The sequence below is a fragment of the Eublepharis macularius genome, chromosome 11 (assembly GCF_028583425.1).
Source record: "Eublepharis macularius isolate TG4126 chromosome 11, MPM_Emac_v1.0, whole genome shotgun sequence".
NCBI lineage: Eukaryota > Metazoa > Chordata > Lepidosauria > Squamata > Eublepharidae > Eublepharis > Eublepharis macularius.
This window is the reverse complement of record NC_072800.1, coordinates 59,942,558-59,966,155: the sequence shown is the minus strand read 5'-3', so window position 1 is coordinate 59,966,155 and position 23,598 is coordinate 59,942,558. Positions and strand designations below refer to the sequence as shown.

General features: G+C 51.8%; 2 protein-coding genes across 3 annotated transcripts; one reads left to right on the top strand and one right to left on the bottom strand.

Annotated features, from left to right (window-relative positions):
* The first annotated feature begins 833 nt into the window (after positions 1–833).
* On the top strand, positions 834–6,483 carry DLX6 (distal-less homeobox 6). 2 transcript variants are annotated; one of them, XM_054991749.1, is made up of 4 exons: positions 834–907; positions 1,025–1,347; positions 3,226–3,419; positions 5,298–6,483. In XM_054991749.1, exons 1-4 carry the CDS (start codon positions 834–836, stop codon positions 5,547–5,549), a joined length of 843 nt encoding a protein of 280 aa, XP_054847724.1. In that variant the 3' UTR covers positions 5,550–6,483. The 2 variants fall into 2 exon arrangements, with proteins under 2 accessions (XP_054847724.1, XP_054847723.1); XM_054991748.1 differs by having other exon boundaries at positions 837–1,347.
* A 10,251-nt stretch (positions 6,484–16,734) lies between these two features.
* On the bottom strand, positions 16,735–20,952 carry DLX5 (distal-less homeobox 5). The gene is made up of 3 exons (XM_054991601.1): positions 20,516–20,952; positions 18,856–19,040; positions 16,735–17,445 (listed from the first exon to the last, which is right to left on the bottom strand). The coding sequence occupies exons 1-3, from the start codon at positions 20,868–20,870 to the stop codon at positions 17,119–17,121; spliced, it is 867 nt and encodes a 288-aa protein (XP_054847576.1). The 5' UTR covers positions 20,871–20,952; the 3' UTR covers positions 16,735–17,118.
* Positions 20,953–23,598: the final 2,646 nt, after the last annotated feature.

The window sequence follows — 23,598 nt, the reverse complement described above, 5'->3', positions numbered from 1 at the left end:
GGATGGTTGTTAATCAAGATGAACCAGCGACCGCCGGTGGTGTATCTTATGCGTTAGGGCGTCGGGGTTTGCAAGCGAGGGGGGTGCTTCCGAGCGCAGCTTTGTTGCAGCGCAAACAGAGAGAGGGAGAGGAGAAGGGAGCGAGAGCGCGCCAGCGCCCCAGCCGAGCGTGCCGCGGCTCCCAGCGCCGGAGTTGTGCGGAAGGTGGGCGCGCGCAGACGCCAGTAGAAGTGCCCGGGCGGGTGACGTCAGGGGTTGAGTGACCAATGGAGAGACGCTGCCCTTTGGAGACAAACCAGTCGACTTGTGGCGTCTCTCTGGGCTGGTTTTTTTTTTTTTACCTCCAGTCTAAAAGCAGAAGCTGAACTTTAAGAGAATATCCACCTTAAAAAAAGGAGGGAAAAAAATCTCTGCCTGAAAGCCCGCCAGCTGGAGGGGGAGGGGAGCCACAACAAACCCCGAGCAAAAAAAAAGCCAAGGAAGAGGGGGGGGGAACCACCCCCGACCAGCCAGAGGAGCCCTGAGTGGCGAATGGAGGGGAAGAAGAGCCGGAGGAAAAGCCCCGCGAAGGACGCCTGAGCTGCGCGCTCGCCTCGCCCGGCGCACTCCTCCCTCCCCGCCTGCCTGCCTGCCCGCCCGCTCCCTCCCCCTCCCGGCGGACGAGGCCCCTCTCCTCTCGCGCTCCTCTCCCCCCCCCCCCTCAAAAAAGGCGCGCTCGCCCCGCCGCCGATTCCCGCCTGGCGCAGGCGAAGCGGCGCCCTCGAAGGTGGCGGGAGCGCGAGGCGCGGGGGGCGAGCCGGGCAGAGGCGCGGGGCGCGGGCTGCCCGCCTTGGATGATGACCATGACGACGATGGCTGACGGGCTGGAGGCGCCGGACTCGTCCAAATCCGCCTTCATGGAGTTCGGGCAGCAGCAGCCGCCCCAGCCCCAGCCCCAGCCGCAGCCCCAGCCGCCGCCGCCTCCTCCCGTGGCTCAGGCGCCCGGCGGCGGCGGCGGCGGCGGCTCCTCGCAGCAGCAACAGCAGCAGCAGCAGCAGCAGCAGCAGCAGAGCTCGCCGGCGGCGGCCATGGCGGGCGCCCACTACCCGCTCCACTGCCTGCACTCGGCGGCGCCCGCCTCGCACTCGCACCCGCACCACCAGCACCCGCACCACCACCACCACCACCACCACGCCGCGCCCTACCCGGCCGGCCCCGCCGCCGCCAACTCCTACAGCCACCGCTCGCTCGCCGCCGCTGCCGCCGCCGCCGCCGCCTACCCCTACGTGAGCCACTCGCAGCACAGCCCCTACCTCCAGCCCTACCACGCCGGCGGCGCCGCCGGACAGACGCGGCCCGACGACGCAGGTGGGTCCCCGGCCGCCCGGGCCCTTCCGCCCTCCGCCCGCCCTCTCTCCTTGCCCCTTCCCTGCCTGCCTGCCTCCCTCGCCTCGCCTCTCTTTCCTGATGCGCCCAGGCTGGAAGAACTCCGCAGAGTCTTTCTTTCTTTCTTTCTTTCTTTCTTTCTTTCTTTCTTTCTTTCTTTCTTTCTTTCTTTCTTTCTTTCTTTCTTTCTTTCTTTCTTTCTTTCTTTCTTTCTTTCTTTCTTTCTTTCTTTGCTTAGACTGGACTCTCTCTGCAGAGAACGGCACTCTTTCTTCTTTTCTCTCCTCCCTTCCCTACATTAATCCGTGGGATTTTACTTCCAAGGAAATCGGTGCCGGATAGCACAAGATCCAGCCCAGTCTTCAACCCCCGCCCCCCACCTTAAAATCTCTGTTGGAATTTGCATCCCCGTAGCCGGATCCCGTGCATGCTTATTAGGAAAGTAAGGGCCGCGCTGACTTCAGTGGGACTTCCAAGAAAACGTGTGCATAGGACGGGCAACCCTCCCTCGCTCCCCTCGCCCCCGTCCACCCGTATGCCTCCGCGCAGCCAACAGGAACGTGCGGACAGGGAATGTTGGGTTTTGTATCCTCAGAGGCACTTCCACGGGCTCGGCTGGGGCTGCGCTAAGCGGACAGCGGATTGCCGGCCTGTATTCCAGCAGATGCCTCGGCCGAGGCCTTACCGGCCTTCTGCGGTCCAGCCATCCGGAGGAACACGCTTATTTGCCTTGGATGCCTGTTTGCTCGGCCCAGGGGGGTGCCAGTGCGCACAGAAAATGCTCTTAGAAGGAAGGTTCCTCTTCTCCTGAACCCCCGGGTTGCTGCAGCACTTTGGGCAGAAATGCCAGGCCGCCTAGGAGGAGGAATTCCTCAGCAGCCAAGGGGAAGGACCGGCACATTTGCTGATTCGCCCGAAGTGATAAGCGAGAGTTAAAACAGGAGTAGCGCCTGGGGCAGGAAGGTCAGAAACTTCTGTATATCTGTGAGTGTGCCATGGCATATACCGCAGGGAAGGGAAGTGATTCCGGCCCAATTTTTCACATGTCAACCCTGCCGCTGTGTTCAGGAAGTGCTGTACCAACCTCATCCATCCAACTACCCATCTCTTGCCTGTCTTTTAAGTTAATCCCTAGCAAATATCACAAGAAACAAAGGACAAACACCAACGCAATAATTTCTGCCTGCTAACATTAAACCAGCCCCCCCCCAATATACATGCATACATATATGTCTCTCTAAATACCTCTAAACAATTAGACTCTGTCTTTATTTATGAAGATACATTTAGATCGTATCGATTCATATCTAGGATGTGATCCTTCAGGGAATGTATTATGTTACTAACATGCATGAGCATTAAGGGAGGCACCCAAACGGGGTGTGCTTGTATGTTTATCTCTACAGAAAAAGAATAGTGATGGATTAGAATACATATCCATCTGTCGATGTGATATTCACAACGACTCTCTTGATCCTCTCTAGAAAACCAGGGACAATTAAAAACTTTGCTCTTCAGAATCATTTCCACAAGTAGCACTTCCCCCCCTCCCCCTGTTTGTTTGATCAAAGACCTCACTACTGCCTGTGTGCTATTTAGCTTTCGCCTGACACCTCTGGGAGCGAGCAACTTCGTCGGTTGAGCGAATGGGACCACTGTATAGGTAAAAAAAAATACCAGTCCTTCTAACTGCTTTTTTCCATTTTAATAAAAGTTAAGAAGACGGCTGATCTGAGTTCTCTCCCCGCCCAACACAACACAATGAAAATCGCCCAACACAAAATCACCAGTATTACTTAGAAGGAACGTTTTGTACTGGGCTGTTATTCCCTTCCAAATTGTTTTCCGTTTCCCTTGCAGATCAGCAAAAAACCACAGTAATCGAAAACGGGGAAATCCGATTCAACGGGAAGGGAAAGAAGATTCGGAAGCCCCGAACCATTTATTCGAGTCTCCAACTGCAGGCTTTAAACCACCGATTTCAGCAGACCCAGTACCTGGCGCTTCCGGAGAGAGCAGAGCTGGCAGCATCGCTAGGACTTACTCAGACACAGGTAAATTGCTGGGGGAGCCTAAGCTTGTGGGACCAGGACAAGATCTCCAAACTCCTGCTGACCGGGGACTGGAAATATTGCTCTAGAGATTACTATCAATAGGATCAACATCTTGCAAAGGCATCCTCAATGTACATAGGTGAAATGTGACTCTGAATGCCTTCTTTCCTCCTTCAATCTGTCGGGATGCAGCATTTAGAAAGCTCAAAATTTGGCCATATCTGATAGTCAAAAATGTGAGGTAGAGCTCGCTGAAGATAAATTAAAAATAAAATGTGGGCTTGCGTTAAATAAATTTCAAAAGTCAGGGCCTGCTAAAAACGAACTTGTATTTAATGCCTTGCATTGCCTATGGGCCTGCAGAAAGCAATCTCAGTAATATTCAATAGTAAATTATCTTGGATGAGTAACTGGAATTCAGTGGTTGCCCTTAGGCGAAATGTACAAAAGGTGATGATAGAGCTGACGATCAAAGGGAAGCATGTACAAAATTAGAGCGAGTTAAGCCACAGTTAAATGTGGTTGGTGTGTTCTTGGTTTCCCTGCAAATTTAAGTCTGAATGACACACGAGGCATTATTGACTCGAGAGAAAAGCGATTACTTGTATTCATGAATGCAAAACAACAACAACAACAACAACAACAACACCCCCAAATGGTATGGTGGCACTTTTAAGCTTCTGGGCAAAAAGGAAGAAGATAAACCATCTGCATGAATCCACTAGTGGCTTCACATAAAATGAGCGAAAGAGAGAATTGGCATATGAAGTAGGTGTGCTGGCCTTTGGTGGTCCTAGGAGGGCCAATGGGGATGGTAGGTGTTTGATGTGAATGCTTTAAAGTAAAAGGGATACTGGTCTTCATTGTACAGGAAACATGGCAAAGACAAGAAATCTAGATCTACCATGGGCGCGGACCCTTTCACAGCTGGGATAGTCACAAAATGTCCTTATTGGATGATACTCGAGATCCTCCCGAACTGTTGAAACCTTTTAAAAAGTTTTTTCCCCAGCTTTCCTGTACAGACACATGTCAAGTCCGGTTTTGTTGGTTTCAAGACACTTCCAGACACCCAGATCATGTCCACAGCAAGCCCGATCAGCCTTCTCAAGAGGCATTCATTGTTCTAGTCTTCCCTCCCCCCCTCCAAATTATGGAGAATGCTTAAAAATACTCATTTTAAATCCACATTACTTCTTTATAGGCCGATCTAGAATCCAAAGAAGCTGGATTTAAGCCAGAGTAGTTCCCACTGAAGCCAGCTGTATTTTACGGCCTGATCTTTAACTCGTTAAAGAAGAAGCATTACATACACACCCCAAAACCTGAACATTTACTTGGAAGTAAGTCCAACTGACTCCAGCGGGACTTCTAAGTAAGTGTGCTTACACCTTTGTCGTATGGAAACTGATGGCCTGTCTGTCTTCAACCTCGGGCTTAGAGTTAGGGCGTGTTTGGGTCGACTGCAGAATCTCTGTTCCCTCTGTAAGAATGAGCCTAAGAGGGGGAGGGGGGAAGACACCAAACACCGGCGGAGGTAGTCAATCGACCTATAAATCGCTGTATTTCGGATGTTGATTGCGCATTTATAATTAGGCAGCATCAGATACCTCCACGTCTACCGGTACTTGCGTGCGTAGGTACCTTAAAGCGACGCGTATATCATTCACGCAAAACATTTAATAGGCAGAATCAACCGGTGCCAAGTGAACGGCTCTGCCAGGGAAACAGCCTGTTTATTCTAAACGCAGTTAGCTGAGCCTGTCTTAATGGCAAGAAAGAAAGAAGAAAGAAAGATTTGATTTAGCTGCCCCCTTTCCTCACCCCACCCCCCAAGACACCTATAGTCCTCTCATGTGCTCTGCTTTTTGGTTGCAGGTAAAGATCTGGTTCCAGAACAAGCGATCCAAGTTTAAGAAACTGCTCAAACAAGGCAGCAACCCCCATGAGAGTGACCCCCTGCCGGGCTCTGCCACTCTGTCCCCGCGGTCTCCCGGCCTGCCTCCTGTCTGGGACGTTTCAGCCTCTGCCAAAGGAGTCAATATGCCTCCCAATAGCTACATGCCTGGTTATTCTCACTGGTACTCTTCTCCACATCAAGACACAATGCAGAGACCACAAATGATGTGAACGGGCCAAGAGAAACAGCTTCCCGGAGCAGCCGCGTCTCCAGCAGGGCCTTGCCAAGGGGGCCAGCTCGCGGGGCTCCGGGTGAATTGGCGTGTGTGGCAAGGGAGAGAGACGGGCTGGCTTCGCCTTCCCCTTCCCTTTAACCTCAACCATTGATCTCGAACAGAAAGAGACCATTTGCGTTGTGGGCCCACGTCAGATGCTCCTCTTTAGGATATTTCCAACGGGACTCCAAGGCACCACATCTCTCTTGGGAGTACAAGTCAAAGCAAAAAAAAATTACAGACTTTTCCCACCAGTGGACCCAGCAACTTAAAAACATAACACAACAAAAACAAAACTCCTTTAATGAAAAAAGAAGCTATCCTATTTTTATTCACTAAACCGAGATTGACAGAACAGATTGAAAGGGGGGGGGTGTATTTTAAAAGCAAATTAGGAGACAGAATGCCGCTCCGAACGGAAATAAAAGAAACACCTTTTTAAAAAATAAATAAATGGGGTCGTGATCATGAAGCAAAATCTGCATGCTTTCTCCTAATGGAACTGACAGCTGCCAGAAGGGAAGCCGCTGTCTAGCTCCAATGCCTCACCGGACACGAAGAGCGCCTGAAACTGACCAGAAGGGCTCCTGCGCATATCCCGTGGCAAAGAGTAGGAACTGCGTTCTGGCTCACCCCTCATTCATTCCAGTAGGGTCAGCGCAGGAGAACCCGTCCTGTGGATTGTACCCCAGGAGAAGAAAAACCGCCGGAAAGTAATGCACCACCTTCCCGGTTCCCCAAATTTAAGGGTAAAAATTTGAGGGTAAAATGTCCACCCCCACCCCGGTCGGCGGCGATCTCTCAGCTACCGAACAAACTTGTTGTACATATTGCTGAATTTTAGTTGTATATATACTTTGTATGTTTTGTCTCCTTTCATATATAGAGTAAAAAGCCACAAAACGTCCAAGCGTCCTGCATTTCTCCAAGTAAGTCTTGAAAAGACTTCTCGCTTCCCCAGTCTAAAGAATATTAAGGTCCTAAACATGCCAGGGTGGAAATGACCTGGGTGCCCTGTTATATTTTTAATGGAGCTTATCCCTAAGTAAGCATGTTTAGGGCTGCAGCTTCTAACAGTCCTTTGGAGTTTAGGACTGCTCTAGAGCAAAATCCATTGTGAATCGGCTGCCGACCTAAGCTCTAAGTAGAAAGAAGAGAAAGTCCCCTGTGTCAAGTGATAGAAGAATAGAGAGGTGCACCCCTATGTTTATCTGTACAGATCCACGTAGCAGGTAGATAGATAGGTATTATATTCCAGGTATACCAGCCAGTCATAAAGTGGTGGGTGGGATGGGGGGGAGCTGATAATCAACCTGTCTACCTAATCAGGAAAAAGGTTGTGTGAGCGGGCGAGCATGTTTTTAAAAGAATCTCATCTTAATCCACAACCTGGTGGATTTGCATCCATTGAACCGATTTGCATCCGTTGAAATCAGCTGAACTAAACTGGCTTTCCAGCAGTTCCTTTAATTCAACTGTGATGGTGTTTTTCGGTGGCAAAGCGAATGCCAGATCTGGCCAAACCGGGCAGGATGTTCCTTCCAAGAGGCAGTTTTAACCAGCCGTGTCGTGCACGCTGCCTTCGACTCTCGGGGCTTTGGGTGGCTCCAGCCTGGAGGATACGTGACAAAAGGTGCCTCTGCCTTGTCCCCTGCCTTTGTAGTATGTGGGTGTAAGTGTTTTCCGCAAGCAGACGAGAGGGGCTGCCTGATATTCTACAGCGCCTGACGCGGGTGCCCTGGCCCTCAATGCGGTGTCCAGAGCGAATGATATCCTTCCTATGCTGTGTAAAAGCGAGAAATCATGAAACATGAAAAGCCTCCTTTTCGTCACACAAGCAGGATGCCCCATACTGCGAGAATTAATGGCTAGAGCCCTGGGCATCCTTCAAATTATGAACCTTGAAACCACTGAGCCATTTATCAGAAGTCAATGGAGATCCTCAGAGTGCTCCATATAATGACAGCTACATACAGTCGTGCAAAAGGACAGTCACTATAATTAGACACAAAAGCCAAGTCTACTTACCAATATACCAGCGCCGGTTTTTTGTTGAGCAACTTCCACGCTCAGTCAGTCTTCAGAATGGCTTAAAACCGATCAAGTCTTGTCATTTTCTACCATTCGCATTGTTACATTAGGAGGAAAAAATGTTTTCTTTTCTTTTTTTCCCTCCCCGTTCCCACTGTGAAACTTTGGGTTCAGCTCTCCCCAGGATCAATTGTGAACAAAGCCCCCAGCTGCAGCGCCATCCAATTTGAAGCAGACATTGGGGACAATTTAAGGTTTTTATCCATAAGAAGGTTTTTTCCCCCATTCTCTTAAATGCAGCCATAATTAGAGTAATTTTTCATGTAGCCCGCTGATTACAGCGTTTTTACCGTCAAAGATAATTACCTGTAATTTTCTTCCACTTTTAATACTAAAAAGCCATCTTTATTTAGATTCAGGAACAGGAAAGGCGAAACAAAAGAGGGAAATTATTCTGTTATTCATACACAAATTGCAGAGACGTAGGACCTAAAATTGAAAATTAACCAAAATTATAATGCTAGGAAGAATAGAAGAGGCTTCTGAGGTACAGCTGGTTGTGGGGTTCACTGAATTATTCAGATTCGTGTTAGAGAGAGAAAGCTATCGTACATTTAAACCGAGGGTAGCCTTTTCCTTTGTAGACGAGCCAGGCTGCCCAGTCCCCAAAGAGTTCCTGATGAAGGGTAAGCCTAAAACCAGCCGAACCTCAGGAAAAGCAGGATGTTGCAGCCGGTGCCACAAGCCAGCCAGCCAGGGGTAGAATCTTTGTTCCGAGCACGCTTTCGAAAGTGGGTTTGTTCAGATGGAGAGGCCTTAGTTCCAAGTAAGTGTTTGGGATCAGAATATAAGGAGGCAGGTTTCAGCCTACTGAAATCATGGGCAAAACTGCCATTGATTTTAATGGTATTGGACCATACGTTGAATTGCTGGTGTTTTGGCTTAACTGGATCCTGGGTTCATCCGTTCATCTTCATTACACACATTTCCCCCGCTTAGAGAGGGGAGGGCATGTTAATGTCTTAGCGCATGTACAAGCACCCCTACCCCACAACACAACAGTTAATATTTTCGTGGTTAGTTCATCTAATCTCACTGGAGATCGTTGGTGGAAGAGGTTTTGTTCATTTCATGAAGGGTCCCTTCTTGGATAGGACAGGTGCGGGAGTGGAATTGGGTGTGGGAGTGGAATTCCTCACTCTCAGCCTCTCCCCCTTTGCTTTAATTAAGTTACTTTCGAAGTAGGATTAGAAGTTAAATTTGGAAATATGATGTGTTTACAATAATTAGATGAGAGCATTTGGGTAAATAGGTTGCGAGGTAGGCCTCGGCCTCGGTGAGCCGGCCAGCTATTTCCAGCAAAAAAGAAAAAGCATGGCCGGCCTGCCGCTAAAGGGGGAGATTCATGAAACAGCGTCATCTATGGATGGGAGAAGGGCAATTCTGCTGTCCAACAAGAACGTGGATTCTCTCCGAGTTGTTGATCAGGATTTATCGCATTGGGCACACAGAATACCTCCCCGCTCCAACCCCCTCCCCTCCACAGCCCCCCCCCCCATCTTTCAAAGTTCTGGCGTAAGTAAGGGCATGATACGTTTTTCCCATTTTCAGTTTCTTAAATAGGAAGGGTATACGGAAGTACATACCTAAGAGAAAACCCAGAGACATATGCACTGGGGGGTGGGGAGTAGAGATAATCCCCCTCCCATTGAACCCGATGGCAAAACGCCCATTGGTTACATGGGCTGCGGTTGTCCCAGAGTAATCGGGACCTTACAGCAGTCAACAAACCCACGCGGAAGTCTACAGCCCGCCGATGTTTTGAAGCTGAACAAGGGAAATGAAGCCACTAAAAATCCAGCTCAGCTCGACTCGTAGCACTTTAAACTTGACTCATAGCACTTTAAATCGGGACAGCCTAGGTTTAAACCGCTTTACTCCCTATGCTCAACAAGCTTCAGAAGGAAGGGCCTGTCTGTCTGTCTGTCTGTCTGTCTGTCTGTCTGTCTGTCTGCGGCTATACAGTGCTCAGGGTCGGAGCTGTGAAAAGAAATATAGATGGGCTCAAATATAGACTTTCTGACTTTACAATGTTCAGACTGATTGGGTATTTCAGCACTAAAAATATTTTCCTTGTTTTGGGTCTAACGGATAAATTGAGAACATTTTGCTCGAACAAGGAAGGCAACCAGTGCTTTGATCCTTAACAAATTTACCTAGGAGAAATGCCCCAGCAGGACTTGCCAGACTGATTCTACGCATGTGTAGAAGGAAATCTGTCCTATTAAATTGGACGGGATTTGCACCCAAGAAAAGGATGCATGGTCTTACTTTTGAATAAGTATATTTAGGACTGTGATGCAAACAGCAACAACTCACCCTACCCCACCCCAACTCATAGAGTAGATTAAGTCTATATAATGCAGGTGCTTGTTTCTGTGGCTAGAGAATATCGAATCTCAGATCTGGCTCTACAGAGTATCTCGCAGGTACTGAATGCCCGATTTCCCGAACACACAATGACCCCCCCCCCCTCTGATAATGACAACATAGCTGTCTCCCCCTCTATCGGTTTTGATACAGCCCCCCCCCCCAATGATCCCCTTTCTTTCTAAACCAGAGACTCCCTCAGCACAGACCTGTCCAGTCAACTTGATAAAAAAGGGGGGGGGGGGAGAAGGCGCAGCGGTATTGACAAGCCAACCCGTAGCAATGCAACCCCACATTCCTATCTAGTCACCACAAAAAATAAGGGAGCGGGGCTCAAGGAGAGGGAACAGCAACACAGGGCGAAATATATAAACAAATACATGCTGGTCATCGTGACTTGGTAAAACAAAGGTTTGGGGAGGAGAAGTGAAATACGAGAAATCGTAAAGAGCAGGGTTGCAAAAATAATTTTAAAAAAGAATTTAAAAGCAGGCATCCCAGAAGAGTGAAAACCTACAACTGAAAATAGACACGGAGTAGAGGAGATATTTTTTTAAAAAACTTACCCCGTGCAAATCTGTTAAGCAGAGATGAGGGTCTAAGGAAACGTATAGTGAACAGTAGCACTGGAGAATATTTTTCTGAGTCTGAGGGCAGAAGCTCTTTCTCTATATTCTTGGTTGACTGAGCATATCCAGGTGTGAAATTGTTTGCACACCCCAGCACCTCTTATATTGCCAGCAAAATTAGCTGTTATTACTGTCACTGTTTAGTGATGGTTAGCTTGATAAAAAAAACCCGCTGTAATCAAGACCTGGCGCATCTTTGCAAATTACAGATAATTGTAAACGTCCAGATTATGATAATAGCATCCTAATCCAGCCTGCAATATAATTATTACAGAGTGTTACATCTGAAACTGTCCAGTAGGGCTAATTCGGCCATTATTTAGACTTTTTTTTTTGCACTACAAATGGGTTGCTGAGCTGAAAATGTACGATTGTAATTTCACGGGGCACTCAATGAGTAATGATAGAGGAAGAGGGGGAAAATACAAAAGTGAAATGTGAACAGGAGCGATCAAATCAAACTCGGGAGGACAAAAAGAGAGAGAGAGACTGGGTTGATTCAGGGGGGAATAAGAAGAGCGGGAATTAAGAACCCAGCAAATCAGGGGGCTGCAGCGTTACGTGTCCAAAGCTCGAAAGGCAAGGGGGGCTTTGTTGTGTATTCAACGCGGATGCTCCTCCTGAGCTCGCGCCTGCGTGTCTGCGTGAAATCATCCAGAGCCGCTAGTCTCTTTCCCGGGTGCAGTCGCAGGGGCGGCGAAGCAGGAGGAGGCATCGGGCCCTCTTCCTTCTCCAGCCAGATCTGAGGCGGAAAGGGGCGCTGGGGCCACATTCTCAAGTGGAACCCATTCCCTAGATTCTATTGGAATATTCAGACAGATCTGCTAGACAGAACCATCCAGCCCAGCAGCCTGCAGTGGCCGGCCGGAGAAGCAGGGCAGGAAGGCAGCCCCTCTCCCACTATTTGCTCTGCCTCTTCCTGATCCGAAGCATTCCGGTGGAACCTTCCAGTTGTTTTCAGCCGGAGCCTAAGCGTGTCGAATCCATTCATTCCAACAATGTGACTGGAATCCAGGGGCACCTTAGAGGCCAAGGAGATTTCCAGAGGGGGAGCCTTCGAGAGCCTGACTCTGACTCTGGAACGCGTGCACCCTGAAAACCTTGTTGGTCTCTACGGTGCTGCTGGACTCCAGCCCTGCTATTCTACTGCAGACCTACACGGCTACCCACCGAAAACTGTTCCAGCCACATGTTTATTTCCAAGCCGGCGTACTTCCGAGTAAAGGGTTAAGTATGAGCCTCAGCGCTACTGCTACTCTTTTTGAGCCTGAATTCGGGGGAAGAGCAATATTCCTCGTTCCCGCCGTCATGACGACAACGCCTTGTGATCTCTTTCCACACAGAGCCCAAAGACTCGCTTTTCTCATTCGCGTTCCCTCATTGGTCGTGCCCTTGGGAACCCAAAAGGCAATTAGGCGGGCATGTTTTAATTGCAATTAATTAAACATAGCAGCCTGTCGAAGATTAAGGCTCTTGTCTATTGTCTCTGGTGTTTGCTAAGCTTGCAAATGCTGCGGCTGTCCCTTAGGGCCTTGATAGAGCAGCGCTCTCAGGCGCGCACGCAGCGCCAGAGAGCAACCGGAGCCGGGCATACTCGGAAACAGGTCGACTCCAAATACAGGGCAATCTGCCTTTAAAATCAAGCTGAGAGGTCTCCTGCTCCGAAAGAAATTATTAGGAAATAAACCTGGTGGAAGTAAACTAGGCATCCCCAGATAACATCTTTAGATTTGGGGCAGGAAGCTGCCCCGCTTCCCCCGTATCCATACTGAAGTCTATCCGATTGAGCCGGGTAGAATCTCCAGATAAATGTCGATTGGCAGGCTATGCAGGATGGAAAGTATTATGGGCATTGCTACTGTTCACTCCACAGAGACTCTCATCTCTGCTGAATGGGTGGATCAGCACAACGATCTTCATATAAGCAGCAGCTAGGCAGATGCAGGCCTTGGGGTTTAGGGTCTGCGTTTTTAAAGGGGAAATCGGCGTCTCCCTTGCCTTCTGGGACGACCCCCCCCATCAAACAAGAGCAAGAAGCTGAGCTAGAGGACGTTTGGACAGAAGAAAACCAGCCACTCCTTCTAACTCCGTGGTGGGACTCTGTGGTTCGCTCCTGGGCAGTGTTGGCAGGTCTTTGAGCTGCGCTTCTTTTCGGCATGTTATTCCAGGAGGGAGCGGAGAAGGGAGCGCACCCGGGACAGAGGATAGCCCAAGGAAGAGTTTTATGGGGGAGGCAGCGCTCAAGAAGGACAGAGAGCGGGCCCAATCCCGCTGGCATAGTCTCGAGGGCCGGGGCTCCTTTTCTTTCTCGTCCTTCGATCAGGTGCAGGGGAAGGAAGGGTTAAAAAAAGAGCGCCTAATTTGCAGACCGCGAAAGCTGGGAGCTGGCTGGGCGCACATAGGGAAGGCATAAACGGCTCCGGGCTTGTTAAGGTGTTTTCATTTGGTTAAAGGTCGTAATGTCTGGTATTTGGTGGCTTTCTATAAAAAATGGCTTTGGGATGCGGACGGGACCCCAGAAGACTTATGCACTTCGGACAGATGTTTGAGCCCTAGAAGTGGAGCGAGCGGAGACTGTTGATGCGCACCGCTGGAGAATCTCCCTGCCAATTCCGCGCAGGAACTCTCTCTTACACGCGCGTGCTTGCACGCGCACACGCACAGAATCCCGCCTCCCTTGTCAAGGTTTGGAAGTGACCTATAAAGCAAGTTATTAATGCATTAATGCAAGCCCCAGGAGAATGACAGAGAGGGTGTCCCCCCGCCACAGCTCCCTCGTATCACTCCGACTTTTCTGAAGCCGCAGAGCATACCCTGTTTAATTCTATGCAATCCCCCCTCCCTGTTACTCATGCACGCGCACACGCGCGCACACACTCAGTGCCAGCAATATGTGGGATGCGGGAGGAGAAGCGGTGCGTGAGATCGATTTCTCTGTATTGACCTGGGAGAACTCTGGTAGGCCCAATTCAACAAGGCCCTTTCGGAGCGGGCAAGGACGATTGGGGAGGAGGAAGTGGGTGCGCAGCGGGGGACTGGGAGCAGGAGAGAAAAGGAGTGAGCAGAACCCGAGTGAGGTGGGCTCATTGGAGTCGAACTCGTTCCACGGGGCTAAGCCTATGAAGGACTTTTGAGTCGTGTTGCCAATGTTATCGCCTCTGCGCCGGGTGGGGGGTTGGAGAGCACTTGCCTACCTTTAAATGCAGACGGGGTTATGTAAAGACGCTTAAATATGAAGAACCGCGGGAGAAGGGGGGAGGGGAACCAAACAATGTTCCGAGGGAGAGTCGCAAAACTCTTTCAGGTGCCATCAGGCCGTTGCGCTACAGAAGGACCTGCCCCAGAGGAGAGGCTGGGGAGAAAGTTCGGGAGGGGGCGGTGGGAAGAGTATCCCATCCCGGCCTGAGACAGACCGAGCCACTTGGCGGCCCTCCGCAGGCCAGGCCAGGCCAGGCCAGGCTCGACTGGAAGAGCTTCGGCAGCCTTTCTAAGCGCGCGGTGGGTGACCCTGCCTTGCCCAGGAGAGCGCAGCGGCAGGCAGGGTGGATGCGTCTGTGGGCGGCGGGAGGGCGGGCGCCTGGGTGGAGCTGCAGCCCAGAAGGCCAGATCAAGGCAGGCCAGGCTTGCGGGCTCCTCTCCTTCTCCGGTCTGCCTCCTTCGCGAAGGCCGTGTGGCTCCGCTCTGGAGCCGCTCGGCACCCACAGGAATGCGGCTCCTCTCGGCTCCCCTCTCCTCGCCCGCCCCCTCCGCGGCTGCCCCAGCTCGTCTTGGAAGGGAGGGGACGGGGAGCCTGCAAAGGCCGAGGCCGCCACGCACAGAGCCAGTTTCTTCTATCTGTTTGCTGGGGAGGGCACAGTAGAACGATCCCCGCTCCCGTCTCCTGGCCTGCGCCTGAAAAGCCGGGGGGTGCCTGGGTGTCACTTAGAAGGGCACGCTCACCCCTTGGGTAAACTGCCGCTCACTTCTCCGATGCCCGCAGGAACAAAGCCGGGCTAGGTCTGTAGACTTCGCATATTATTGGACGCTTCCAAGATCAGGCGCCGGGCAGCGCTCCCTTTCTTCTGACGACTCCCACTTTAAAGACGGCCTCGCCTGCCATCCGGGAGGCGAGGAGTAGATCCTAAGGGCTAGCGCCACGTTTAACCTGGGGGAGGGCGAGGGGGGGACATGAAAACCTGGGGAAAGAGCCGCTGGTACTGGGACTGGCCATGTACGCGCATTAGGCCAGGTTGGAGAGAACGGCTTCTTCCTTCGGCCGCGGGCGAAACCATTCCAGACCAAACCCAAACAATCCTCGAGGCCACCGAGGTCAGACCCAAACAAAAAAGCGTCCCTCCACGTGACAAAAATCGTTGCGCTCAACAACAGGGAATTTTCTCATTTTATCTAGACAGTCCTCTTCCACTACCCCATCCAGACACCCCCATAATACTGAGTAAAACCACAAAAAGGCAATTCGAACTCGAATTTTCCAACAGACAAGGGAAGATCCGGCAACAGGCAGCCAATGGAAGATCCACGCCACTATAAAAGGGTACTTGAATGAAAATGAGACCCTTACCGGGGTTAGGAAGAGAGAAATTCCCTAATATTTTACATGTCAGATCCTTCATAAAATATGCCGCTTCTGTTCAATACGGATGAAAGAAACGATAATAAATTAGGGCATGTGTCTTTGAGCAACGTATTCTGAAATAGTCCTTTTGGGAGCAATTGCAGAATTCTGCACCATCATCACCCCCAAGCGCGTGCGTGCACACAAGCAAAGGAAATAAAGGGAATGATCCGCCGCTGGGAGCAAATAACAATGGAGTCAGGCTAGCTTATGCGCGGCTTCCTCCTTTGGAACCCAGCACATGCGCGCGCGCGCGCGCTCACACACTTGCCACGAATCCAGGGAAATTCCAAAAGAACAACGACCCCATTCCATTGTTATAAAATCAACTGTTATTCTCCCCAACCTGCTTCAAAGCACCCTATGCTTGGTTCTTCCGAACTGAAAAATAGAATGGTAATTAAAAAAGAAAAGAAAAGAAACCCTGAAAGAAAGGAAAGGGGATGGGAGGGAAGCAGGGCGAGAGTTTAGAGACAGGTAAATTTGCTCGCGGCTACCAAGCGTGCCTTTTCAGGTCTTGTCTCCAAACCCTGGAACAGCTCTAGCCTCTTACTGAAATCTTCAGATGACAGGATGTAATTTTTTTTTCATGTTCTAAACCTCTCTCCTCCCCTCCCCCCCATTTACTGCTACAGTTTTATCGCTTGACAATACATCGACCTGTTTCCAACGCAGAGTTTAAAGGGAAAGGATTAAATTCGGACCTGGGGAGGGGGAAATAATATTCCGCGAAAAAAGGCCCCTGGTGGAAACTGTGTTTTCCTCACCTCTGGCGTGCTGGGACAGACACCCCGGTGAGAAGGCAGGTCTAACTGGCGCTGCTGGCTGCCCCCCCCCCCCCATTATCTGGTCTTCTGTTACTTTGGCCAGAATTTAATTTTGATGGTGGGGGGAGAGCTCTGCACGGACCTCCTTTTCATAAAGGTTGGACCAAGGAGCGGCGACCGTGTGCCGATTGCCTTTGTTTCCAACGCCATTCCTTCATTTGAGCGGCCTGCCCAGTTCTGGAGCTCCTTTTGAAGGAAATGTAATTTGGATAATTAGCTGATGGGAAGCGCCGGCTTTCTCTCGGGTAATTGCTTTTATCGTAGATTCAGAGGGGATGAGAGGAGAGAGACATTTCTCTGTAACTGAAGGGTGGGTTCTCCCCCCCCCCCCATTCGAGGCCATTTTGTTCCAAGTGTTACTTTCTTCTGTAAAGGAACAAGCTGCCCTTAGCTGTGATGGATTTTTTTTAAAATTGGGGGGGGGGGGTCCTTAACATGCGAATGTGCAGGCTTTTAGGCCATCAGGCCCTGCGGGGGAGGGGAGGGGAGGGGAGAAAAAACTCGAACAAAAATGAGAAATTGAAAAAAAAAATAAAAAATCCTGCGCCCACTTTCCTCCTACAAGCGGAGGAAGGAAATATTTAGAAACTTCTTTGTTTTTTTCCCTGTTCTCATGGTGGAAATAATTTTATTTATTCAGAATATACAGTTTAATTCCTCTATCTACAGTTATTTACAGGGTTAAAATGACATTGAAAAAAAGTCTCTGGAAAAAAGTTGAGGTCATACGATTTCAAGGCACCTTTGAAAGTGTCCACAGCTGATGAAACCACCCCAAAGTCCGTCTGTCCCCCCCCCCTTAAAAAAAAGGACCGGGGAGGTTTCCTTTGAAATGCAATAAGTTACATGCACAAGCTTTACACATTTCATCATGGATAGTTTCCTTTCCCTTAAAAAAAGGTCGCCTTTCGCATTCCCCCCCCTTTTATCAATAAAACGCAAGAGTCCCGCCAGAGCCGCTGCCGGGCAGGTTTAGGGAAAGCTCGTTCTAGGCTAGTAGATTGTCCCGGAAGCCAGAGCCAAGGGGTGCTGTAGGGAGCTGTGCGGCTGCAGGTGGCCGTTGAGGGAGTTCCCGCTGGAGTACCAGGACGAGGAGTTCTCCAGGTAGGCGGAGGCGGGAGATGGGTTGGACGTGGCCCCGTGGGCGTGGGGGTGGTGGCTGAGGGATCGGGCCGTGCCCTGCGGCTCCCACACGGCCGGGGACTGGGGAGAGTTGCAGGCCATGGGGTCGCTGGCGCTGGGGCTGTGCTCCGGGGGCATCTCGCCATTCTTCATGATCTTCTTGATCTTGGACCGCTTGTTTTGAAACCAGATTTTCACCTAGAAGGAAAGGAGGGGACAGAAGTGAAGAAGAAACCAAGAAACAAAGGGGACCTACAAGCTAAATGTAATAATAACCATCATAATACACGGACCCTTCGGTTCTCGACACATTTGCTCGGAAGTAAGCCGTATGGATTTAAATGGGCTTTACTTCCGAAGTAAACGGATTTAGGATCACTGCCGTCTGCTCCGATTCTCTGCTTATTTACTCTGGAACCCAAGTACTTAAGTCGCTTTTCTCCGAGGGCTGCAGCCCGGCTTGCGCGTTCTGCTGGAATCAACAGGACTCGCCTCCCGACTCATGGACCTTTCTGGTCAAAGCAAAGCAAATTCTGGCCCCACCACTGTGATCCTAAATCTACACCCGGGAAAATCAGCTTCACCCCCTTCAACCAAGGAGACTTTGCACAAAAAGGCTCGCGTCAAAAGTGAAATCGCTCTGGCATTCAAGGCTGCCGCCTTCTCAGGATCGACCTGTCTCTCTTGCACCACCAGATGTTGGAAAAGCAGGATCGTGGCCCTGCTTGTGCACACACACACACACCACCTATTTTAGAAAATGAGGCCTGGCCTACCGAAGCTGCCTGGTGCAGCGATTTCATGGCAGAAAGACAGAAGAGAGGGTCCTGTGAACACCAAGAGGAAAGGAGCGGATCCAGCTACTTTATGGCAGTAGTAATACTCTGTGTGTGCCTGCTGGAGCTTGTTATTGCTAGCTGTGTAGCCCAGCCCGGATCACAATAGCCGGTGCCCCAGTTCCCCCTAACCCCCTTCGCCTGCAAGAACTTTCCCTCGAACTGAAATTCTCCCTCAAGCAGCACCTCCCACGTTAAAGATAATAGTATTAAAGATCCACCCGCGTGCAGTCCCTTCCCCTCCCCCGCCCTTTGTGCAACAAGATCGAAAAGCCTGCAGCAATTAAAAAAAAAATCTTGCAAGTAAACACTTGGCAGAGGACCGGAATAGCTCTTTCCGAAGTATTTTATGTGGAAGTAAAGGCCGTTTAAATCATGACTGCAAACTCTCACCGAGATCCTAATCACAATTTTTCCCCTGGAAGAAAAGCTAGTAGATTTGCAACGAACCACTTTTAAAAGCCGTGATCATCTTCAGGTGCAAACTGAATACCCCGAGGAAGTGGGTTGAGGGAGACAAAAGCTAAAGAGCTAAAGAAAAGCCTGCACGTCTTTCAGCTTCAAAAACAAACGTGGGATACAGAAAGAGAAACGACGCCTGCATTTGGCGATTATTTTGAAGAACCCGGGAAGTAAACAATCCCATTTGTAGCAGGACTAGGCCCATCTTGTCGGATGTAAGGAAAGGGAGCCCAGAGTTCAGCGGACTGAAAACAGCCCTCTGGGGAGGCGAGGGAGAGAGGCGGGTGGCTCCGCAGGCCGTGGGCCTTACCTGTGTCTGGGTCAGCCCCAGAGACGCCGCCAGCTCAGCTCTTTCGGGCAGAGCCAAGTACTGGGTTTTCTGGAACCTCCTTTGCAAGGCCGCCAGCTGAAAGCTGGAGTAAATAGTCCTTGGTTTGCGCACTTTCTTTGGTTTGCCGTTCACCATCCTCACCTCCGGCTCAGCCACCTCTTTTTCTAAAGAATGGGGCGGGGGGAAACAAGAGAGAGAGGAAGCTCAGAGCCGGGCCGAGGGCTGGGATCCGCACCAGGGGCAGAGAGGCCGGGACAGGACACGCTGCCCCCGACGTGGCACCGCCGAGCTTTGCAAGCACCAGCCGAGAGGTTTGGCCTGCCCAGATGGAGCGAAATGGGGAGGAGGGGGAGCCGACCCGCTGGCGCTTTCTGACCCTTGAAGGGCCCTCGAGCCCTGCCTCTCGCTTCCTTCTCCAATCGCGTTTGGTGCTTTTCAACCCCAATTTGAAGACGGGCCAGGGCTTGACCCCCGCTTTCTCAGACAATTCCAACACAGTCCTGATGCATTTCTGGCAGCGACCGACCGACGGACAGCCCGACAGGCTCCTGCTCCCTTCTCTCGCCTCCCTTGCCCGGCTGCCCCTGCATTTCCACAGCCTTCCCCTTGGGCCCGGCACACGCGAGGTTGAGGTCTGGGCAGTTCAAAGCGACCCCGCCACAAGGGAAGCGTTCTCCTGCACTTTAGCCCAAAGGAGCCAAATCCGGCCCAGACAGAGAGTCGATTATACCAAATAATCTCGCCGCCGATCGGCCAAAGGAGCGGGGAGGCGAGAGGGGGGCGACAGCGCGGCTCAGATGCGTCTGGTTCCTTTTACAAATACGGAACGCGCCACTGGCATTCTCCCTTCCCTTTGATTCAATGCGAGACGGCAGCCCGTGTCAAGCAAGACGGGCGCACAGACACAGGGCCCGAGGGAGAGCGGGAGAAGCGAAGCAGGAGTTTTCGTTTTAAAACATAAAACTCTGCGAAGTTGGATTTTTTAAAAAAAAGAGTTGTTGAAGACGGGCGCGGCTGCAGTCGGCCGGAATCGCGGCTGCTCGCCCCGGATTTGCGACAGGCGAGTCCCTCGACAAAGGTCATGTGTGGGAGGGGAGGGGAGGCCGAGGCGGCCCAGCGCAGCCCTGGTGGGTTCCCCGGAGGAACCGCAAGGAAGCCGCCGAACCGCGCCGCTGCGTGTGGCACGAATTCCTCTCCGGAGCTCCAAATCAAGACGAGCGCGGCGATTCAAGACATTGAGGGGTGGGGGGTCGGACTCTTCCCCCTCCAAAGCTCGGCCTGCCCCCACCGCAAAACTCCCAGTCCTCTGAAACAATTCGGTTTGGGGCTCGGGGCGGTGGAGAATTTGGGCTATTACCCACCCTCCCAGCAGCCCCGTCGCAGTGCCGAAGTACCGGGAGGGGAGGTAGCGGAGGTGCCCTTCCCCCACTTCCCCCACTGGCACCTTCCCAGTCCCGGCTACAGAAGGGTCCGGATGGGCTGTTGTGCTCCAGTTGGGTTTGGGGCGCGCCTTGCAGCGCCGGAGGCTGGTGGGGAGAAAGGCTGCCCCTCCGCCCCCCCCCCCGACCCGCCAGGAGCCCTCCTCCTCCGGCCCAGGGTCTCCGACTGCTCCGCGCCACCCGCCCGGGCCGCCCCTCACCTGGCTGAGCCGCGCTCTGCGCCCGGTTGTAAGCCCCGCCGTACTGGTGATAGGGGCTGGCGTAGCCGTAGTCCGCGTAGGCTTTGGCAGGGTAGCTCCCGGCGGCTCCGTTCATGCCGTGGTACTGGTACTGGTAAGGGTTGAGCGCTTTGCCATAGGAAGCCGAGGAAGGCGAGCAGTAGCCGTGCGGGGCTCCCCCGGGGGAGCTGTAGTAGTCGGGGTCCGTGGCCGAGGACTCGGGCAAAGTGGGAGACTCCTGGGGCGGGTGGTGCATGGTGGCTGCGGCGCTCTGAAAGGGAGCCTGGAAGTCGCCGGATCGGATGGCTGGGACTCTTCTGTCAAACACCCCAGTCATCGCTGGGAGGCGGGCGGGCGGCTCTTCTAGGCAGCCATGGCGGGGGGAGGAGGCGGCGGCGGCGGAGAGCGCTCTGGGGCCGCTCCTGGCTCTGGCAGACTGCTCGCGGGGAGCGCCGAGGCTTGGTTAAATCCTTAATTGCGCTCTTACGCACAGCGGGGTGGATCGGGTTCCATTGGCCAGAGCAATCAGGAGCAGCGACACCCTAACTCGTCCAACGAGTTTAGCACAACAAAGCTCTCTGCTGCTGCTGCTGCTGCGGCCGCCTCGTCTTCGCCTGCTTGTTTTGAAAGAAAGTTCCATTCCAGCTGCCTCGGCAAGGCGATGCCGGCAGCCGTGTTCGTTTTCTGGGGGTTCGGGCGGGGGGAGAGCACCGAGGAGATTTTGCAATCACATAGAGAAGTGCATGGGGAGGAATCCTCAGGGGGGGGTGCCAGTGCACCCCACCTCTTCGTACCGTGGCAATATAGGAGGAGGATAGAGTTACATTGGGCCCCAGAGAGACTAGATGTCCTTTTAGGACGCCCCCATTTTCCAGAAAAGGAGCGCCCCTCCCTTTGAAGGTCTACAAGGAGGGCTCCCTTCTGATTTTAAAACGGCCACGGGTCCGCCGATCCCCCGCAGGAAGGAAACAGACTTCTCACCATCTTTTTGTTCACCCAGGGAGGGACCCTGCCTCTCACCCTCAGTTGTTCTATCTGCAGAATGGAGATAATAGACATCCACTAGGCAGATCCGACGCGAAATTGCCGGGTGGGGGGAGTATTTCTGGTCTCTGGAAATGTGCATTAAATAAGTATCTTGAAAACTCAGCCTCTCTGAATAGCAAAAGCCAATTACTCTGGATTTGAACTTATTAATACGCAGTAAGCCTTTCCCAGCCATTGCAAAACAAAATTAGAAGGCTAGCTAGAGAGGGCTTTTGGAACGAACGGAAGGACTGTTGCATATTGGCTTTTGCCTACACGGTGGGCATCACCTCTGGGGATAGATTGGGAAGGAAGCTGCTGGGGCACGTGGCTCTGAGTCAGCACGAGTAGGACCAACTTGGAAGGCAATGCTCAGTGAGACGACCCCCCTAACGGGGCGCGGGGGCTGCAGATCAGTTGACCCTGGCCCGGGAGGTGCGCTGCATCGGGTGAGGGGAGAGTAGATTCCCAGGGAGTTGGTGGTGGTGGTGGTATGAAGAAGCGCCACTTGGCCCCTGCTCGCCACGCCGCGATCGAACCCCCCAGAGAGGAAGACCGCTCTCGATTCACTCCCCCACAGGAAATGGGCAAGACAATCCCGCCGCCCAGCTCCATTCATTGCGGCTTCCCGAGCCTCTGAAGTCGTGGGCTGACTGGGTGCGCGTCTCCTGGAGCGGTTCTTAAGAATGTGGGGCGGTTGTAAGAAGTGTCGCCTCCAAAGGAGGAAAAGGGGGGAGGGAGGGAGCTATTTTTGCTGGCCTTGGAAACCTCTATATATTTATTTACATGGTTTATTTATTTATTTAGACCCCGCCTTTTCTCTCCACTAGTTCTCGCCATTTTATTTTTACAACAACCTTGTGAGGTAGGTTAGGCTGAGACAGTATGAATGGTCCAAGGTCACACAGCAAGCTTCCATGGCAGAATGGAGAATCTAACTTTGTTCTTCCAGATTCTAGTCTAACCACTACACACCATTGTCAGGGTTCTTTTAGTCTCCCCACACGAGTCCATTTTGGGGGGGGGTCCACTTTTCCGTTCCCCCTTCCAATAGACCTATTTTTTAAACTGAATGAACGCCCTCCCCGCAAGGACACACGCTCGCATCGTTCCTGCCCTCCACTCTAAATTCGGCGAGGCGATTTTTATCGGGAAAGCAACGCAAAGAAGGACCCCCCCCCAAAAAAAACCATGGACCCGGTTTTAATCGCCCCAACCCATTTCTGTTTTTTTTTTTAACCTGTAGAGATTGTTAACGTTTTGGCCTAAGATACGTTTCTTGTCTTGGAGTTATTTAAAATTCAGGAATATTACTATAGGTGAATCTCCTTACCACATGTATGGGCTGAGATTGCAATCCTACTTACGCTATTTTGGGAGTAAGGCCTACTGAAGCCAGCAGGACTTCCCTCTGAAGGGACAGGCAAGGGGTCGGACTGGAGCGTCCTTTGCAACGATTTTAGGGAGGAGGTGTCAAAGAAAGCAATTGGAAGCCCAACTGGAAATATTATCACAGCAGACCCCCGCCCAAGCGCCTATGGAATATCTCCATCGCAGAAACCGTTTCAGCCCCTTTCACGATTGCTGGGGAAGCAGGCGGAGGGAGGAAACGAGGAGGGTTTCTTCTCTTTCACTAGACACCAGGCAAACAAATCCGAGGCTGTTTTCAGTGGCCAGGGAAGGGCTGCCTTTTTTTCCTGCAGGCTGTTTACCCTCCAGATTTAGACTGTTTGCTTTCTGAAGATCTCGTAGCCAGCTGGGTCGCTCCTGCGACTCAGCCGCGTGTGCTGGACTTGAACGCTCTGTTTGCTTTGGAAGTGGCCGCCGCTCTTATAAAATCACATTAGGCAAATCCCTAACCGTTTAATTATAGGAATCGCTTTACCTAAATCAATGGCAAATAACGTGAAAATAAAAAGAGGGAGAGAAGAATGGACGCGGGCAGAAGGGCCACTTACCACGCTGGGCGAGTGTGTGAAACCGGCCACGGGGCATCCAGTTGGGAGGAACGCGTGGCTTTTCTGGCGGGGGTGGCCAGA

Bases quoted from the DNA above. Each gene is read 5' to 3' on its own strand.
- DLX5 (XM_054991601.1), bottom strand. From the start codon at position 20,870: ATGACTGGGGTGTTTGACAGAAGAGTCCCAGCCATCCGATCCGGCGAC. The intron at 19,041-20,515 runs GTGAGGGGCGGC...CCCATTCTTTAG, and splicing joins GCAGAGCGCGGCTCAGCCAG to AAAAAGAGGTGGCTGAGCCG. The intron at 17,446-18,855 runs GTAAGGCCCACG...CTTTCCTTCTAG, and splicing joins TGGGGCTGACCCAGACACAG to GTGAAAATCTGGTTTCAAAA.
- DLX6 (XM_054991748.1), top strand. From the start codon at position 837: ATGACCATGACGACGATGGCTGACGGGCTGGAGGCGCCGGACTCGTCC. The intron at 1,348-3,225 runs GTGGGTCCCCGG...TTTCCCTTGCAG, and splicing joins GACGCGGCCCGACGACGCAG to ATCAGCAAAAAACCACAGTA. The intron at 3,420-5,297 runs GTAAATTGCTGG...TTTTGGTTGCAG, and splicing joins TAGGACTTACTCAGACACAG to GTAAAGATCTGGTTCCAGAA.